This window comes from Sciurus carolinensis, chromosome 15 (assembly GCF_902686445.1).
Source record: "Sciurus carolinensis chromosome 15, mSciCar1.2, whole genome shotgun sequence".
Taxonomy (NCBI): Eukaryota; Metazoa; Chordata; class Mammalia; order Rodentia; family Sciuridae; genus Sciurus; species Sciurus carolinensis.
The window spans coordinates 15,668,290-15,689,048 of NC_062227.1; the positions used below are offsets into that span (position 1 = coordinate 15,668,290).

Consider the following 20,759-nt stretch of genomic DNA (forward strand, 5'->3'; position numbering starts at 1 on the left):
CAATGCCTTAACTTTTATAACCATACCACACTCTTTTGGACAAAGAGGTCATGAATACAGTCATATAGACATTACTTACACCAGTGCTGCATGAAGTTCCCTCAGCCTCCATTTAGGCTCCTACAGAAGAATGATAAAATTGGAACCCTGAAATATATGTTATAAATATATGCAATGTAGGTTCCAACAGAAGGAATTGAAGGCCAAACAGGAGACAGTGAAGTAACCCAGAGATTGGCAAGCACAAATCTTGACTGTCATGGACCTAAACCTTTAGAACTGTGAATTAAAATAAAATTTCCACCTTTTAAGTTGATTTCTCTTAGGTATTTTATTATTGTAACAGAAAGCTAACTAACAACCCCCATCACCCAGCTTTTCACACATACATAAAGGTAGGTCATTCCTCCCCTGACAGCACTATGGTTACATAGGCTCAGATAATGGATTATCTGATGGGACAATTCTTCTCTGGGCACATTGCAACACATCTAACATCCCTTACTCCCACTCATTTAAATGCCAATTATGTCCCCCAATTCAATTGTTGTGATAGCAAATAACATCCTAAAACACTCCAAAAATGCCCTTGACAGCAAGGTGATAGGAAGCCACAGTTACCAGAAGGAGCAGGGACAGCCAGAACCTCAGAGAGCCACTCCACAAAGGAGACTGGACCTGCTGGAGAAGACACATGAGGCAGAGGGAGAGGGTGATACCCTGGACTTTCCCTTCCTGTCTGACAGTCCACCCTCAAACTGAGCAAAGCAGGAAGCCTGGAAACCTACCTGTGGTGGGTTATTTCCCCTTCCAGGCAGAGCAGAGGAGGGCAGAGTCAGGGACCAGTTCTGGGTGGAGAGGAACCAAACAGGTACAGCCACACTGGGTCTTGCTGTTGTTTTACAGAATAAGCATTTTAAGTTTCTTTTAAATAGTAAACATATTCATGCCTTTAGAATAATTTGATTTAACAACAACAAAAGATTTTTTTCAAATCACATTTCACTTTAAGAACATTTCTTCTATAAGCAGCTATCTCTATATATCTGTAACCCACTGAATATTGGAAAATAAAGAAGGCATTATTGAATTTCCTTTACACAGGGCCAGTAGTCACAATCGCTAGACTAATAATAAGGAGGATGGATTTTGTTCCACTTAGTACCTGAAGGAAAAGGAAGCTATCCATAAACTGATCATCTGGCTAATGTTTTTTGGAAGACTAACTTACTGAATCACTTTTGGGATGGCCATTTGTTTGGCTGTATGTGGTCTGAGGAGCTGTCAAGCTTGTGCTACCAGTCCCAGGAGTAATTCTTCAGGAATTTGAGGGTGTTGAGTCTTCTGGGTCTCTGGAGGGAGTTCTATTGTCCTGGACTGCCAGTTAGCACTAATTGAAGGTGAAAGTTTGAGCATCCTCTATGGGAGCTGACTAGACCATGGGAGCAGAGCAACTTTTCTATTTGTCCTGGGTGGTCACTTAGGCCCAAGCAAAGTCAATCAGTGTCCTTTTTTCTCCAAACACTCTGTGAGATATGGCTGAGGTCTTACTAGACATTGCATCAAAGGATATTTCTTGTGTGTCATCCCACATTTGGAAGAATTCTCAGAAAAGCGACTCACACACACACAGCAGTTCGGTACATACAGCAGCAGAGCTGGCAAGGTTTCAGTGCCCTCAGAGGTCAACCCCTGACAAAGCACAATGTCTTCTGGGAGACCTGGCTCTCTGATTTATGCAAGTTTTTAAAAATTAGTTTATCCTTAGGGCTGGGGATATAGCTCAGTTGGTAGAGTACTTGCCTCGTAAGCACAAGGCCCTGGGTTCAATCCCAAGCACTGCTAAAAAAAAAAATTAGTTTATCCTGTACTTTTTGAAGGTTGTGGTTAAGATCACAAACTTGGGAGTCTATTTTTTTTCTGTTAGTTTTACAAGTCTGTCCTCTTTTCTTTATCCCCACTACCACTGTCCCCTCAACCAGAGCTTATTGCCACAGCGACCAACTGCTCTTCCCTCACCAGCCTCCCTCTGCTCCACCATGTTGCTGTTGGGCTCTTTTCTATGCAAATATGATCAGTGATGCTCAGAACCCTTCAATCCCTCTAGGATGATATCCAAATACTTCTGTCACCACCCTTCGGCCCATCTCTAAACCCTGTCTTACCTGCCTGCACACTTGCTACTCTCACACACCTACAAGACCAACAAGAAAATGCAAACCTCAAGCTGATTGAGGCGCCCATCCTAGCACCTTGTAATTACACCTGCCCTCTGCCTCCTTAAAATGCCTAGGCTGGAGGACAGGTTGGGTTTTTTACCTTGGGTTTTGCCCAACATCCCATGCCTGAGACATACCTGCATTCAATGATTTGCAAAAAGCACTTTATAGTTCATACAGTGTGTTCTCGTATTTGCTCATTTAATCCTCATTCTCACTCAGGTGGTAAATCTTTTCTAAATGTATAGGTGAAGGAGAACACTGAGGCTCAAAAAGGTCAAGCGCCTTGCCCATAGAGCAGAATTCATACTCAAGTATGAAGGAAGGTGCCGGACTGAGGGGAAAGTACAGGACTGATACTCCTAAAGAACCTGGTTTGAATTCCAGCTTAGCCATGGCTAAGGCACCCCAGGCAAGCGACTGCGCCCGTGTCCTCATCCTTAAACAAGACAGGAATTTCGATTCCGGATTGTTATGAGAATTAAATAAAACAATGCCTATTAAGTGTCTGGCTCTCAGCCCGAACTATAAATGCGAGTTCCCTTCTGACCGTAAGCTTGGCGATCTGCTTCTCCTATTTCTACAGCAGCTCCTCCCTCTCGGCGCTCCGGAGGCCACTGGGGGTGCCAACTGTGGAGCACTGTGCCGGTCTTGACGCGATAGCTGTTTCTAGTACCAGCGATCCTTAAAGGAGAGCGGGGACTCTGAGCACAGCTTGGGAAAGATAGTTTAGTGGGATGGGACTGAGGGGCCCAGGGGTTGGGGTTGACTGGAGGGGTCGAGGGTGGGGGGGATGGTCAGCCAAGAGAAAACGGACGACCCAAGGCACACACCACAGAGGGGCCTACCAACACCTCCTGAACTTCAATCTCCCTCAAAGTGGCGGGTGCCCGCCCCCTTCCCCCTACATCACTCTGCTTCTTCCCTCCCTCCTCAGCTCCCGGCAGTGTCTCTAGGGTCTCAAAAAACAAGCAGGGTCCCCGGACTGCAAGAGCGCGTGGACGCCGCCAGCTCCGCGCCCCCAGGGAGCTGAGGCCCCGCCCCTCCCGGGCGACGGCTGGCGGAAGGCGGGGCATGCGCACCCCGCGGCGGGCGCAGGGCGAGGGGCGGCGGGGAGCGCGCGTGCAGTTTCTCTCCGCTGGGAGCGGCGCGGGCGGGCGCGGGCAGGAGCGGGAGGGTGTCGAGGGGCGCGAGCGGGCAGTAGGCGGGGAGCAGGACGCGGGAGCCGGGCGCGCGCCACCGTCAGACTAGTGCGGGTGTGCAAGGCCGCGGCGGCGTACCCACGAGCCCCGAGCGCAGGTTCAAGGGGATGCGAGGTACCCTGAGCCGCTGTGGGGCTGTGTACGGACAAGTCAAGCGGCAGTGATCTCAGTGAGGGGAAAGCGGGGCGGCAGAGGCTGCGAGTCCCGCAGGGACTCACAGGCCGGGGTGTGTGTGTGTGGTGGGCGGAGGCGGGGGGACGGCGGGAGCGCGGGGCGCAGACCGGGCGGGGCAGGGGGACAGTGATGAGCGAGCGCGCAGGGAGGCTGCACGCCGCCGCCGCTGCCGCTCGGAGCATCTGCCGCCCAAGCTGCTGCTCACCGCCCGGGCTATGGAGACGCTGAACGGCCCAGCGGGCGGCGGTGCCCCGGACGCGAAGCCACAGCCGCCCGGCCAGCACCACCGCCACCACCACCTCCACCCGCTGGCCGAGAGGAGGCGACTGCACCGCGCGCCCTCGCCAGCCAGACCCTTCCTCAAGGATCTGCACACCCGGGCCACTACGCCGGGCCCAGCTCCGGCTACCCCATCGTCCGGCCGAGCCCCGACACCCGCTGCTCCACGTTCACCTAGCCTAGCGGGCAAGGCACCGCCCTCGCCCGGGTCCTTGGCCGCGCCCGGCCGCCTCTCCCGGCGGAGCGGTGGCGTCCCCGGCGCGAAGGACAAGCCGCCGCCGTGCGCCGGGGCCAGAGCGACAGGAGGCGCCAAGGCCGCCCTGGGAACCCGGAGGGCAGCGCGCACGGTGCCTGCTGAGGCTCTACCCCGGGCCGGGAAGCCTCCAGCGGCCGAACCGCCACCCGCTGCTGCCAAGGGCCGAAAATCCAAGCGCGGCTCCGGAGCAATCCCCGGCCGAGCCATCGGCCCCTTGGCCCCGGCTGCCCCGGTCCCTGCCGTGACCCTCTCTGTGATCTCGGCTGTCGGCTCACTGGCCCCCGGCTCGCGCATCAGCCACACAGACAGTAGCTCAGACCTCTCCGACTGTCCCTCCGAACCTCTGTCGGATGAGCAGCGCCTGCTCCCAGCTGCCAGCAGCGACGCCGAGTCCGGCACCGGCTCCAGTGACCGAGAACCCCTGCGAGGAGCCCCCATACCGAACCCCGCAGCCCGGGAAGCGCCGCCTGGCAGCCCTGAGCCCCCTGCGCTTCTCACCGCCGTCTCCTGTCTCGGGGGCCGTAGCAGCCCTGGCGGGATCCCCCCAGGATCCCCGGGACCCGGTGCGGCGGAGGATGCTGGGGGGCACGTACTGCCTGAGCAACCAGTTCCTGGGACTCCCAAGGAGCCCAGCCAGGTTGAGCAGCCCCGGCTCATGCGGGTGCCAGTGGCGGAGGAGGAGGAGCTGCTGCGGGAGATGGAGGAGTTGCGCTCAGAGAACGACTATCTGAAGGTGAGCAGCGAACTGGGCAGCAGGTGTAGAGGCGCCCCCAGGAAGGTCTGGCTGTGGGCGGCGCCCCTGGAGCCTTGACTACCTGGGCTTCACAAGCTCTCGACCCCTTCTGCTCTCCATTTTCCTGACCCGTCATTCATTAGGTCTTGAAAACTTAAGCCAAAACTTCTGAAAGGAGCAGCAAGACCTGTGGGTCCTTCTCCTCCATTTAGCTTTTCTTGTTTCTACAAGTCTTGCTTGTCTTCACTGATGCCTTTTTCTTTTGTTGATAATGTTAGGGGAGAGGTTGGTATAATGGTTTTGGCTACATCACCCCCCCCCATCACGTGCCCAGTCTCACCTGTGGGAAAGGGTTATCCCTTGATACCCAACTCTGCAGGACACATGCAATTCCAGAGAGTGTAGTTGCCCAGGCTGTGAACTTGCTGCTTCTCTTGCAATTACAGAAAGAGCTAGGGGCACACATTGTCTCTTTGAGGCTCCAGAAGGCAAGGTGTGTGTGTGTTGGGGGTGCAAATTCAGAAGATGACCATTTTTAGCAGTAAACTAAGTTCAGAAAGGGCCCCTTGAGTGTTGCCTGGGTTCACCAGCCCTTTATAAGCATCCACAAGTAAGTTCTGTGTTAGAAAAGGCCACAACAGCTCTTTCCAAGGAATCACAGCCTCTACTGCACTCTTTCTGAGTATTTTCCAGCAGGGCCTGCTGGCAGTGGCCTCTTCATCTTGTTAGCGTTGGGGTGCTTAATCTCACTTCATCTTTTCACCGTGGAGGAGGACTGGTTGTGGAAGCTAGGGTTTAGACCATGATGAGGGTCAAGCCAATTTAGTTGATTAGAGAGAAACGAAGGGGGTTATGCTGAGTGCAACTTTTAATTTTTTATAATCCTCAGGTTAGCAAATAACTTCAGGGATATAAATCTGTTTGTGTATCCATTAAGGTCTTAGTGAACATCCTCCCAAGAGGCAGGGTGGCTCTGCTTTATCTGTGGACTATGTGATTTGTTTTTTCAGCAAATGATGAATCTGCCTGATTGAGGTCCAGGTTTTGGTGGGTGGGACTGAGACTTGAGTTTTTAAAGTGATGGTGTACAATTGAAGCTGAAATCAGCACCTTAACCACTGGGTCCTCCTAAACCTTACCTGAATCTGCTCTAACCAGCCAGGTGCAGTAGTTATTTTATGCAAAGAATGAGGAAAAGAAAGAGGTGAGAAGAGAGCAGATTGGGACTTGGAGCAAGACTTTTCAAATAGTGTCACCTACTCTTATATAATAGACTACACAGTGAAATTCAAAGGTGTTGAAGAGAAAATGCAACTATATTGTGTGTCGCTCTCTCCTGCCAGTGGTACTTTTGCAAATACCTAACAATGTAAATTCCTGAGAATGAGAATGTTGTTGGTTGTTGTAGTCCCAGCTCTTAGTGACCTACGGTGTTTCTAATTGAATGATGTGTATCCAAATCTAAATCATGAGTACTAAGCAGCAGAAACCCCTGTTGTTATATTTATCCCAACCGCAGTTCCACAGACAAGGATGCTGAGAGCTGGAAACTAATGGGACTTGTCCAAGGTGACCCAGTCACTAAGTGGTGCTGCTTCCATTTTGCTGCTCCCTGAGCCTCTGCTCTTTGCTCTGCATGAGGTTGTATCCCTGTTTCCAGCAAGGCTGCTGTTCTCAGCGTATGCTGCTTCAGAGCTGTTTTATTAGCTCAACATGTTGAGCTTTCCTGGGGGCCCTCTGTTTTCTTTTCAGGTGAAAGGACCATAATGAATACCTCTCTACTAGCCTGTGTACCAAGAGCCATACAAATCCCACTGGCAAGGTTTAATCTGCTGGAAATGTTCAGTTGCAGTTTCCTGGGAGAAAGTGTCATGACCATCTGTTTACTAAACCTGAGTTTCCAAAGACTTTACTCAGACAGCAGGAGAGAGAATTGGGTGGAGGGGATCTGAAGGAGGCTGGGAAATTAGAATGATTGCATGTATATGAGTATTAAGTTCATGCTCGGTCATTCCAAAATCCTAAGTTCTAGTAGTTCAATTGGAGAAAGAAATACAAGAATCCTGGTGGACTTTTCTATGGGTTAGCGACCTTGTCCACTTGTGGAAAAATTAGGCTCCAGCATCAGTAACCTCACAGGACAGACAGTAGTCATTCCTTTCTTTGCACCTGGTGGTTAGAGTATACACATTGTAAACCCAAACTTCTCTTTTTCTTGTTGATGTTGCTCAGGGGTACAACACCATTGTTGTTTTTTGGTTTTTAAGATAGTAGATAAAAGTGCATCTTTGACAAACTACTTTGTTAGGGAATTTTGCACCAAACTTTTGAGATTTAGGTGTAGTATCCATCTGTTCAAATAATATCTAGCAAGAAGAAACTTGGCCTGGAGATTTTATTTTGATGTGTTTTGGAGGGTTGTGACCATATGGAGCATTACATTCTTTTCTGAATCAGTGTTGTCACCAATGCTGTGCAGTATTATCATTTTCAGAGCTTGATTGACCAAAGTATAATCAAATAGAAAAATAAGGACAGTGCAACCCTAGGAGGATGTCTCATTGATCAGGAAATTCAAATGGAAGTCTCCTGGTGTTTAGCATGCCTTTCTTTGTGCTGGGTGGGGAGTGTAGGGTCATTTCTGTTTCTAGTTTCTGTTTCTTCATCAAGGGACCCTGGGGGTGACTAGATGAAAAGTGCAAAATAACTCAATCCAAGGGTCTGGCTTTGGTGTGAAAACAGGGAGAAAGAGACTTGGATTGCTGTTGGGCTTCTGATGAATTTTAGAGATACTGGAAGTTTTCAGAAATTCAAGTGAATGACTGAGTTCATTTACCCCAGGTCTTTGCTTCTTCTAAAACAAAATCTGGGCACATTTCTTGATGCTAAGAACTGTCTTCCACAAGATGCTGGCCTGTTTCCTTCCTGTCAGACTGCCATGACTGTGTTTTGCTTGAGTGCTCTGGGGTTCAGACAAGCCGTAGTGCTCATTGTCAACATATTAATTATGTCCTCTGTTTCCACAGGCTTTTCAGGAGCATGCAATCACTTTGAGTTTACTGGCCTATTTTGAAAATACTTTTAGCAACCTTACTGGTGATGCATTCATAACCCACCCCCAGATAGTGGACCCTAGTTGTGCTGATATCCTTCAGGGTGAGACAGGATTGACTGTTTTTGCTCCACATTCTCAATTATTTCATAAAAATTATCTTCAGTTAAAAGCAAACAAGTCCATGACATGCCAGATCTAAGGGCAGATTACTTTGATTTCTTGGGAGTAATAATTTCTTAAGAGCGATCAATGTTGTTGTTTTTGTTTTGGGTGTGTGTGTATATGTGCACGAACATGCACATACATACTGAGGATCAAACCCAGGGCCTTGTGCATGCCAGGCAAGTGCCCTACCATTTAACTACACCCCTAATCCCTGAAGTTTTGGTTTTATATGTTGCAGTATCCCCCCACTGATTTAGCCTTGCCATCCTGCTTCTCACTGGGGGTACTAGTATTTTGAATTTCAGGTTCTAACATGTTTTGTTACATTTGGCTGCCTGGGTATCAGGTGCTCAGCGTGACCTGGAGGGTGACATGTGGAGGGGGGAAACTTCAGGGCAAAAATAAGCAGCTCTCAGCAGCTGAAGTGTTTGAGCTCCACCTTCCTTCCCCTTCCCTTTCTTTTGGAAGGGTTAACATGGACAATGTTCCCAATATCCTGACATTCCACTTTCCACACCCATTCCTTATTCAGCCTGTGAAAGCATGGCTATAATAATCTTAGGTGGCAAGATAATGTTGACCGGGGCAACTAGCCCATCAGCTGCTGGCTGCACTGTCACTTGATAAACAATGGCAGTGGGTTCTGTGCCTTCTTCGCTACAACTGGGACTCTGCAGAGAACAGTTTCATTGTCCAGGGGAAAATGAGGTGGATTACTTGTATATTACAATAGAAAGATTTTCTGTCTGAAACTCCCAGAAGCTTGGAGTTATTGCAACAGCATACATAGGGCTGCTGCTACTGTCTCAATTAGGTCTATTTAAAGAGGGGTTATTAAAATAGAGATGGTTTTAGATTTGGGGGTGTTTAAAAGAGATTGAGATGTGAATATAATCAGTATGATCAAGAGTTTTTTTTATCACTTATATTAAGAAATCATGAATTTAGTCTATATATATATATATATATATATATATATATATATGGATAAAACTAGCCTAGAGGTTTTCATTAAAAGTTATTTTTACTCTTGGTTTATTCATTTGCATGCATGGTACTTCATTAGTTCTCTAATTTGACAGATGTGTATATGTACATGTATGAATAATAAAGCTTGATTTGTTCTTTGTATGTAAAAGGAAATAGTTGGACAACTTCACACTACTTAAAGAATCCATTTTATATAAAATATTTGAAAAATATAATTAAAACTAGATTAGCTTTTCAGTGGGACAATGACATAACATTTAAATATCCAACAGATCTGCTGTCAATTCAGCATAAAACTATTAATTAAGAACAGTTTTACAGCACCGCAAAAAAAAAGAACAGTTTTAGCCTTATTAATTTCTATATACAAAAAGACAACAGCAATTTCCCACTTTTATTTACTATCTCTAAATTATATCTGCCAGAACACTATATGTTCTGCTTGATTTGATTTTCTTGAACATTTAAACGGCAGGCCTCATCAAGGTTCTGGGGTGCAGTGTTTCTAAATTAGAGCATGCCCTCAGAAAATTAATGTAATGTTAGTTTGAAAATCACTATCCATCGTGACCCTAATCCAAATAATCACAGTTTTTGCTTTTCAAGTGACCCTGCCAGCTTACATGGTTTATAATTTGCATCTCTCATAACTTCCTTTCACTGAACCTGAAAATTGCTTTTTTCCAGAGACCACAGAAAGAGTTGAAATGCTGGCTTCAGTTCTGTCTCTGCAACAGACATGTGGTGGGGAATCATTTAAACTTTTTGATTCTCAGTTTCCTCATTTTTGAAATGAGTGTATTAGTATTTTTACTGCACATTGCAATGATTTCCTGAGTTGCTCTAATGGATGTACTTGTACATCGATCATTTTCAAGCTCTAAATGCTGGGCTGCTTTTAGTAGTTTACACTGATGGTGGGCTTTTGAAAGTACAGTTGAAAGTCTGTTATTGTTTCATCTGTCCCAGTTGCAGTGATAATTTGTAGTGTTTGGAGGAAAGTGCATGTGCATGTTTGGAAGCAGACAGCCATGGATTTGTTATATGGCTTCCATATACATTAAACAAACTCATTTTGGTTTCCTTGTCTCTAAAATGGGGGTAGTGTGTTCTTGACAGGGTTATGGTAGGGTTGGTGATGAGGATAAAGTGGTTAATAAAGGATGTCTTCTGTTTTAGAAATTTAGATAAAATGTGAGTTACAAAAGCAGTGGTTCAAATGTGTGCAGTTATGGTCCCTCCCTAATTTTCTTTTCAGTGCAACTAATGTTGGTAATTATTTATGCCAAAAAATATTAGCTGTTTACATCTGACCTGCTTAATGATTTGAAGGCATGGGTGTGTCTAACCCTTAAACATTATTTTTTTTAAAGCCTGTGATGCTTGTTTATACTAATCTATAGACCTAGATGGTTGTTTATACTAATCTATAGATCTAGCATTTAACATTAGGGTGGATGAGAGTCCACCCTAATCAAAAAGTCTGAAGACGGAGAATATTTTTATATCTGGAAGCTGTATGTGCATCTTCTTATGATTATTTCAAATTTTTAAAACCTTTACTTGAGTAACACGTTATTTCAGGTTTTAATGATTTTGATTTTTAAAAACATGCTTTTTTTTTTTTTAAATGGAAAAGCAATCACAAACAATTCCTTCCTTTATCAGAAGAGCCATATCACCATGTATTTGTGTGTATACATACATGTTGACTTATTGCTATACATTCAGTGGTTATTGCTTGATTGAACTATTTTTTTTTGGGTGCTGGGGATCGAACCCAGGGCCTTGTGCTTACAAGGCAAGCAGTCTACCGACTAAGCTATCTCCTCAGTCCCTGAACTATTTTTTATTAGTTACTCTGTGAAACAATTGCCTTCAAACTGTATTCAGTTAGGCTGTTTCTCAACATTTAATCTGTCAGATTGATGGATGAGGTAGCAGTGAAACTCGACCTTGAAGATTGAGAAATAACTTTATGCTCTTTATGAAAGAATGACAAACATAAACCCATTTTAAAGCCTTTGGTGTGTGGTTAGCCTCCTCCAGCATGGGTTAGTCTGGGGACATAGCTTCCATCATCAAAGCCTCAGTGTAGGGATCAGGCATCTGTGACAGCCTTCCCTTTGTGAGGGGTGGCAAGCACTTTCCTGAAAGAGCGGATTCCTGAGGAGCCCAGCCATTTGACCATGAGGAAGTTGACTTCTTTAACTTGGGTTGTCCTTGATAGTCCATTGAAACAGCTTTCATTTTGAGTCATGGTCAATTGAGTAGGGCATTCTCTTGTTCAGGACAGTGTCAAGAGAGTGGAGAGAAGCTATAAGCTGGGTTCCGGAATGAGCTGCCCTATTTGTGCTCTTTTTAAGACCATTGCATACTCTTGAGGCTGACTGGAGGATCATCTTCCCCCCATTTTGTTCCAACCCATATATTCCCATAAGGATTCCCAGTTGATTTGTTGTGCTTCCTTTACTGAATCTTATCTAGCATAAACTCATCTTTAAGAGATTTCTTTCTGTTCAATGTCTTATTTACTGGAGGCTCCTATGTTGGGAAACTCTCATTCTTTAGGTAAATTCCTAGTTTTAGAACAAAGGCAGAATTAGTGAGAATAGTAAGAATCTAGGAACAAACTGAATAGTAGGGCAGGAACTGACAATTTAGGTGTATCAGTCTGGGAGAGGGTTTTTTTCTTGAGCCTCGATATTAATTAAATAAAATAAATAGAAATGACTGAAAGCATCCTAATCTGGAGGCATTCAAATCACTAATTAATAATCAAATCAATAAAATTTCTAAAATGCTTTTCTTGGTCTCTTTCCTTCCAAATTGCTCCTCATTAAAATCTTTTATAATACTTGAGTAGAATGTATATCCTGTGTACTGCAGCTTTATTTATGGGTTTGGGAAGTTTTCACAATTAGGCTGCAAGATCAAAACAAAGCAAAGGTGCAGCTAAGTTCAATTTAGTCATTTTTTTGATATGGTCTGTGTGTTGACTGTTGGTGTGTATTCATTCCACAAATACTTTTTGAGAGGCAGATGTGTCCCTTATGTTGCTCTGGGTGCAAAGAAGATCAAGGAGACAAGGTTTCAATCCTTTTAGTATAGATAACAAACAGTAAATGGGGGGGGGAAGCAGAGGTGGGAAGAAAACAGAATAAAGCAGGAGTCTGGAGACTGGGGTTCAAGGGCTGTGGTCAGGGGATGCATGTGACTTGCCTCATTATCTGACAGAATGAGCTCCCTGAAGACCCGTGAGGGGATAGCAGGTGAGACCTTGAGTCCCCTGTGAGCAGTCATAGACCCTTTGAGGCCCAGTGCCTCAGGGAGAGAGTTGGGGGAGGACTTGAAAGAAAGAAGCCCTGACTGGTTTTGGTTGGGGGCGGGGGTGGTCTGATTTACATATTAAAGGATGACTCTTGGATGGAGCTGGGAGGATTAGAGGGCCTGAGGGGAAGCTGGAGCCCCAGTGTGTCTATACATGTCTGAGAGGGGTGGATGCCTGGGTCAGGGTCCCTGCACTGGGGCCTTGGTGCTGGAGCCTGGGAGAAGAGTGCAGGCCCATCCGGAGGAAAACAGCACTCACTGATGGTGGAGGGCAGGGGGAACCAGGGGGGACGCCTTGGGTTCTCCTTGTCAACAAGTTTAAAGATTTTAACTGACTTTATTTTGCAATTTTTGAATCAGGCAGCACTTAGTTCTGTAAAATCCAGTGAGTGTTCCCATGGGCTAAGCAGAGATTTGCTTTACAGAGAAGGGCAAAAGAAAGCAGAAACAATGAACAAAGAGCAGATTGGTGGTTTCAAAGTTACTTTCCTTGTAAGGCAGGGACAGGGAGTCAGAACCATAGACAAATAGCTGATTAGTTAACACAGGTTACTTCAGGCTGCTTTCCCCCCCAAGGATTAAAGCAGAGCACACTTTATTATTATTGAAACTGAACTGTTTGGGACATTCTACTATTATCTTTCTCCTGATTGCTTAGAAGGTCACATAACAACTTGATTTTGGTTTGGTGACATGGAACTTTGATAGGACTGATTTCATTTTGATTTTTAGCCTGGTCTGTTGGGGCCTAGTGTGGGAGCTTAGTCCAAAACAACATTTATAATTTTTTTTTTTTTTTTTATCATACTATGTTCAGAGTGTTTTCAGGTTGGTGACAAAGAAGACTAGAGATATGGGAGATAAAGGATGGGAAAAATAAATTCAATGTATACTTGAAATAATGAAAATGTTTCATTGTTCAATAGAGTTACTTAGTCAAAGCTGAGGTTTTTTTATTGTGGAACAAAGTTTTAGAGACATTTGTAGGTATGCTTTATTTCCAGGGCAGTTATTATCCCATTAAAGTTTATGTTCTTTGAAGGAAGCATCTATCTGAGTCATCTTAGTACCTAAATTGTGCTTTAGAGATACAGGTTTAGGTCAGTGTTAAGTTTGAATCTAAAGGTTTAGTTATCTGCAGAGTTTATTTCATTTTTGATGATGTTAAGGACAAATTAGAAGTGGAATAGGTTCCAAGAGGTTACAAAGAATAATCCAGGCTGGTTTTTAGTTTCTTAGTCTATGAGATTTGAACAGACATGTGGTAATATTATTTCATGTGAGAATTACCATATCACAGTTATTTCATGAGCCGATGGGAAGGGTGGAGGTATTCATTATTTAGTGTTGAGGAGAGGGGATGGGATGGTGGATAAAGGATGGGCTTCACTCATAAATTTGCTCTACCTGGTTTCTTAGGATGAGTTGGATGAACTTCGTGCTGAAATGGAAGAGATGAGAGATAGTTATTTAGAGGAAGATGTTTACCAGCTGCAGGAGCTTCGGCGAGAACTGGACCGTGCTAACAAAAACTGCCGAATCTTGCAGTACCGTCTCAGGAAAGCAGAGCAGAAAAGCCTGAAAGTGGCAGAGACTGGGCAGGTGGATGGTGAGCTTATCAGAAGCCTGGAGCAGGACTTGAAGGTGAGTGGGAGGGTTAATGGAGTGGGCATTCCCAGGGGGCTGCTGTGTGCTGTGTCATTCATCTGAAAATGGAACCTCCAGACCCCTCATGCACAGGTCTTGTGTGTGCTAGGCAAGGGCTGTACCACTGAGCTACCCCACCCCCACCCCAGCATACTAGTACACAGACGCTTGATGTTCTTTTCCAGCTTATATCTGTCTCTATAGATGTCAGCATAAATGTACTTGGTTTACTTTATGCTTTAAAATGTATGTGTAGTTGACTTTGATGGACTAAGATTTAGATCTGTCATAAAATGGACTGAACTAAAGCTTTAAAAAAATCATAATAGATCTACAATGAAAAAATAATTAAGACCGGTCATTTGGTCTGACAATTGGATAGAAATTGTACAGAGATTTCCTAAAGATCTGAAATATTTTTTAAAAAGTCTATTGATCATCAAGTCAGTCAGGGGCCATTCTTAAAAGCTGACTTTTTCCCTTAATTATTCCTATGGTTATTTAAGTTTCTAGAATTCAGAAAGCCTGAGATTGCTGTAACTGAAGTGAAACTTGTACAGTGGTGATTTGACTGAAGGAGAAGTAAGATCATAACTAATTGTCCAAGTGCCTGTGAAAACCATTGACAGGGAATGGGAATGAGGTGAAGAAACCCCAGGCTTCTTCGTACCCTTTGCTCACCTGACTGGCAGCAAAGCTTCTGCCATGACCCGGTTATCAAATCATTTATCTAGATTTGAATTATGCATAATGTCCTCCTAATGAGAGTACTTGTGAAATCTCATCTAGCCTTTCCAGGAAAAGAATCTTTGTAATTCCATCAAAGTCATAAACCACTAACAAAATGTCATTCAATGTGATAACGGGTGATTTATATTACTCTTATAAAGTCTCTGTCCTCATTTGCTTTTAGAAAGTAAAAATGTTTAATTGCTTTACACATTCAAATGTTTCAGCCACGCTAGAGCCATAGTAGAAAATTTGAAACTTCACTATATCGAACATTGACTGCAACAGAATTACTTCATTTGTTTTCTTCAGTAGGCAGGCTCAGTAGTACCTTAGGGAAAAGAAGTGTTGATTTGTTATTATTTTTAATTTATCACTTAAAGCATGTGACCTGGGTGATAATAGCATTCTTGGTGCTTGGTGAGGAAATGGGGCTATTCAAAGTGGCCTTTCAATCCACATAAAAGTCTTATTCTCCCTCATGATATTAACTTCATGTTTAAACTACAGACTAAATATCCCTTATGTGAAGTGCTTGGACCAGAAGTGGTTCAGATTTTGGTGCATTTCAGACGTTGGTGTTTTCAACCTTCTTTGGTTAAATTTAGGTCTTTTAAATATTGCCAGGGCCTTTGCTCTTTGGTGTAATATCACTTTACTTAATGATTCTGCCTCTGAAGTTGTCTGAACATACCCTAAGCCCATAAAAAGCTTTACATTGTGATGGTGATCATTGTGTGGTCAATACAGGTAGCCAAAGATGTATCTGTCAGATTGCACCATGAACTTGAGACTGTGGAGGAAAAGCGTGCAAAAGCTGAAGATGAAAACGAAACTCTGAGACAGCAGATGATTGAAGTGGAAATATCCAGACAGGCCCTCCAGAATGAATTGGAGAGACTGAAAGAGGTAATACAGAAATGTGTGGGCATTTCCCCCTGGGGTTTAATTGTTAGGAACTTGGGACTCTCTGTCTCTGTTGTGTTGGAAAGCAGGGGTCCACAAACTGCAGAGGCCTGTTTGTCTGGCTTAGGGGCTAAGAATGGATTTTATATTTTTTGGTAGCATTGTAAACAAATGAACAAAAGCCACACAAAATAAACCTGCTAAAAGCAAGGAAGACTATGGAATAAAGACTATGGTGCTTGCAAAGCCTTAAATGTTTGCTCTCTGACCCTTTATAGAAAAGACTGGTTGAATCCTGGTCTAAATCTTTTTTTTTTTTTTTTTTTTTTAATAATTTCTGCTTATATGAGCTGATCATTAATTCCTTCAGTGTATCCAAGTAGGGTATATTTTTACTAGAATACAGAATCAAGCAGTAGCTTTTTACATGAGTATTTCTTTCAATGAGCTGGAAAGTTGTTTTGATTGCCTGCTAAATTTCTGTAAACAGATAATAAATTGCTACCTACATATATACATATTATTCAGTCAATATGATTTATATATAGGTATTTTTTAATTTTAGGGAATGATTATTTTAGCAAAGTGGTCTAGAAAATAAATATGTATTTTTCATTTGTATACAGTAATGTAAATCCTGATTTGTTGATGATTTCCATTATACAATTAAAGCTAAGTGTTTTCTTGGAAAACATCCTGCATATTGATGAAACTAAAAACTATTGACAAAAGCTTTAAGATGCTGGTTCAAGCTGGCATATTACTTGCCGACAGCCTCTCTTAGCAGTTTAATTTTTTGCTGCGGGGAATACATTTTCTGATTTACCCAGTCATTCCCCATCCATCCAATGTCCTCTTCAACACTTGGTTCAGACCAGGCCTTGCTCTCAGGGTACCTGTGCTTCAATCTGGCGTAAAGGTAGCAAAACACATATTATAGCAGAGTGGTAAGTGCTTCTTCCTCACTTCCTCTGCTCTCAGCAATGCAAAGCCATCTGAGCATGCTGTTTCAGGCATCCCCTCTACCCCTACTGCCTCTCTGGGATACAAGCTCTGCAGGATAGGGATCTTGCTTTGTCTGTATGATTCTCTGGGGGTTCCTTGTGCCTAGAATGTGCCTAACATGCTGATTGAGGAGATGAATGAGGGGGAAGGCCACAGCTTTCTGGGGCACCTGGCAAGTTTCATAGAACAAGAGTAGCTTCTGAGAGCTGGCTTTCATCATGGATGACCCTGGCTCTCAGCTTACACATGAATTTGCCTCCAGGGTGGGGGAATTTGTCCTTTAATTGTGGACCTTTTTCCTCTGTACTTACAGTTCCTGGTACTTTTACTCTCTCCTTTTCTTTGGTCTAAATTTGCTTGATGGTATGCTATAAACTGTTTTCCTTCTCACGATTTCCAGTTTGAGTCTGATCTTTCAGGTATCAAGAAATCAATTTAGAAGTATTATTTTATAAAATTGACTTGTTCATGCATGTGTTTTATGTTAATATATAAGAATACATATGAAAAAATATATATACAAACATATATAAAATATACAGTCATCCCTTGACATCTGTAGATTTGTTCCAGGACCTCCATGGATAGCAAAATCTACAATGCTCAAGTCCCTTTTATCAAATGGCATATTTGCCTATAACCTAGCATAAGCTACCTGTATACTTAAAATTGCCTCTAGATTACTTATAATACCTAATACAATATAAGTGCCATGTAAATAGTTATTATATGTTGTATTGTTCAGGGAATAATGACAAAGAGTCTAATATTCAGTTCAGAGGCCACATTTTTCTGGAATATTTTCTTTTTTTTGTTTTTTTTTTTTGTTTTGTTTTTTGGTTTTTGTGGTGCTGGGGATCAAACCCAGTGCCTTGTGCTCTACCGACTGAGCTATCTCCCCAGCCCCTGGAATATTTTTAATCCATGGTTTAGTTGACAGTAGGTGTGGAACCCCTGGACATAGAGGGTTGACTGCATATATTTTCAAGCAAGCAAAGATTCTTTTGCATACATTTAATGGATATGTGTAGGATTTGACATTACTTTGAAGGAAGAGATGATTACTCTTACTCTTGACATTGAAAGCATTCACATTGAAAGGCCAGAGTGAGACAAGGATCTTTTAAGAACTTGATGTTGGCTTAGGGCGAATATGAGAGGTAGGGCAAATATGAGAGGTAGAGTGATCAGCCCCTCCCTGTGTGGGTTAAAATTACTCAGAGGGATTGCTCAGTTGGATGAAATAAGAATTTTACCTCCAGAGTTGCAGTCAGACTGGTGGGACTGCATATTTACAACAAACTTCTAAATGAATTATAAAACTGGCAGGAGTTTCAGGAGGGTTAGATGCTGGTAGATTTTGCTGGGAGCAGAGAATGATGGAACCCAGGGATACCAGATTCAGAGGTGTTGTGAGAGATTGTATTGGAAAATGCCAACTGTTTGTCTCTGTAGGTGGGTTCTTTTCACACAAACTAGAGCAAATATACTATGAGTTTTTCTGTAGCATAAGCATAATATTTTTCTGATCCCAAACTTTGCTGTTTGTTGTTCATCTCTGAAGCTTTGTAAATGAATGTGTGACATCCTCAAGTAGGCAAGGACAGTTCATGCTTTGTGTCTCTGAATAACAGAAGTCATACCAGATGTACAGGTACCTCCTTGGCCTCAGAAGTCAGTGAAACAAAGCAGCTCTCTGCAGCTTCATCTCTGCAGCTGACCCTGGGCCTTCTCCCTAAACCAGACAATCTTCAGAGGCCTGGTGGACATCTCCAATGTGAACTTTCCTAGCACTTCTCAATATGTCCAGCTCTGATTTACCACCCCTTGTGCCAACCTGCACCACCTCCTGCCTCTCCTGTTTGTGTAATGGCACCACTGTCTTTTTAGTCACCAAGGCATATGATGGCAGTGAGCACTAACTTTCTAGTTCTCCATCTTCATTTGCTTGCTAAGTGCTTTAGGTTCTGTTCTTCTGCTTTTGCCATTTTAGGAATTTTCTTTCTCACTGACACATGATATAATGTGGATGGACCTTGAAAATTTGCTAAGTCAAAGAAGTCAGACATAGTATATGATTCAGTTTATAGGGTGCACCCAGAAGAGATAAATTCATATAGACAGAAAGCATTAGTGGTTTCTGGGGGCCAAGGAGAAGGAAGAAGGGTGATCAACTGTGTAATGGGTTTGGGTTTCCTTGGGGGTTATGAAAATGTTTTGGAGTTAGATAGAGGTGGTGGCTGCACTACATTATAAATGTACTAAATGCCATTGAATTGTTCACTGGAAAATGACTAATTTTATGTTATGTGAATTTTAACCTCAAAAGTTTTTTTTCTCTGTTGTAGTCATATTTTCACCAATCCCACCTCAAACAAATATTTGAAGGCTGACAATGTGCATTAATGCTACATACTATTTCTAGTCTTTGTCTTTTCTCTTCTGTATATCCCAGAAGTGTCTCTCACTGCTTAAACAAACTTACCTTGGGCCCCAGTTGTCAACTCTTCAGCATGACACAGGGGACCATTAGTACCTGACCCATCCCCTTTCCGTGTTGGGTCTCTTAATCCTAGGCTATAAATCCTGGAGGAAAAGGAAAGTATTTCAGAAGGATAACAAGGGACTGTGTCCTCTGTCCTCTTTGAACAAATAGAGATATGTTATGGAAAAGCCACCCTCTTCATTGAAAGGTGACAACAGGTTGACCTGTCTAGAATTGTCCCTCTGGCTAGCCAGATTGCCTGCTTATTCTCTATTGCCTCTTCACCTTGGTGCCCACACATCATTCCACTTGTGCAAAGCTGAAATAATTGCTTCCTTCCCCCAGTACATTGATTCTTGTACTCAACTCTAGGGGAATATCTCAGCAATTGAAAATGGTAACCTCAGCTTAATTTGATATCTTAAAGATTGCCCATAAGCTTTCTTTCAATAACATTTCATTCTGTCTCCAGTATTTTGAGTGCCTATTATATGGTAGACCCAAATAATAAATAGCTAAGTTAGTTAGTTAGTTGGCACTTATAAGGGACAGAAACATATGATAGATAACTTCAGTGAAGCAGGATTGTTGAAAGGAGTGTCGAAAGTCAAATTTGGTGATGTGTCTCTTTGTCTTGTATTTGCCATTCATAAATTGGAACAACTTCATTCTGCAAGATAGAAAGAGAGCTCTTATTGGTAGAGCAGTGGATTTTGTAAAGTGGGTATAGGGAAAGAGAATTCTAGGAAAAGAACCTGATTGGTCAACTTCACATTACTTCTCTATACTTTTTACATAAGGGCGAAAGCAGAGGGGCTTCCATATCATGCTGGCTAAAACTGACTTTTTTGAGGTTTGGCTCTTGTCTCTTTGCTGATTTCTGGGAAGATAAGGTAGACATTTTAGTTTTGATATGGAGGTATGGAGCTTCAGCATGAGTGTTCCATTTTGTTCTGGTTTAGTATGGTCAGTTGGGCCTAATACAAGAGCTCAGTCCAAACCAATGATCCTTTGGATTGAAGATTTTCAAACTTGAGTTGTAACCCACAACACGAAATACATTTATATCATAATTTAATATACAAATACAAAGGTTTTACAAAGAGATGTTTATCTTTGTCATTTGCAGTGGAGTCTGACACTTTCAATTATAGTCAGTTTTATTCATTTTTTTAAAGGTGGTTATAAGATTGACTTAGTCTATCAGTGGATTGTTGCAATTTGGAAAAATGTATTGGACCATTTGTTAGCCAGGCATGATGGCACATACCTGTAAATCCCAGTGGCTCGGGAGCCTGAGGCAGGAGGACTGAGAGTTCAAAGCCAGCCTCAGCAAAAGGTGCTGAGCAACTCAGGGAGACCCTGTCTCTAAATAAATACAAAATAAGGCTGGGGATGTGGCTCAGTGGTCGAGTGCCCCTGATCAATTCCCACACCTGCCCCCACCAAAAAAGATCATTTGTTAATTTAGTTTTTCACATTTTCTGTATCCATAATCCCCCATTATAATTATGAATTTTAAATTTCTTCTTATAATTTGTCACATTTTGCTTTATATTATTTTGAGGTCATATTTTAACATGT

The 20,759-nt window shown here is 43.2% G+C and overlaps 1 protein-coding gene across 10 annotated transcripts in view; it reads left to right on the forward strand.

Moving 5' to 3' along the window:
- Positions 1–3,717: 3,717 nt before the first annotated feature.
- Positions 3,718–20,759, forward strand: part of Mtcl1 (microtubule crosslinking factor 1) — a 131,659-nt gene continuing 114,617 nt past the window's right edge. For all 10 annotated transcript variants that reach the window (XM_047526500.1, XM_047526506.1, XM_047526503.1 and 7 more), the window contains exons 1-3: positions 3,718–4,863; positions 13,823–14,047; positions 15,530–15,688. In XM_047526500.1, coding sequence (XP_047382456.1) covers positions 3,811–4,863; positions 13,823–14,047; positions 15,530–15,688 — 1,437 coding nt within the window. In that variant the 5' untranslated portion in view covers positions 3,718–3,810. The remainder of the gene's footprint in view (positions 4,864–13,822; positions 14,048–15,529; positions 15,689–20,759) is intronic.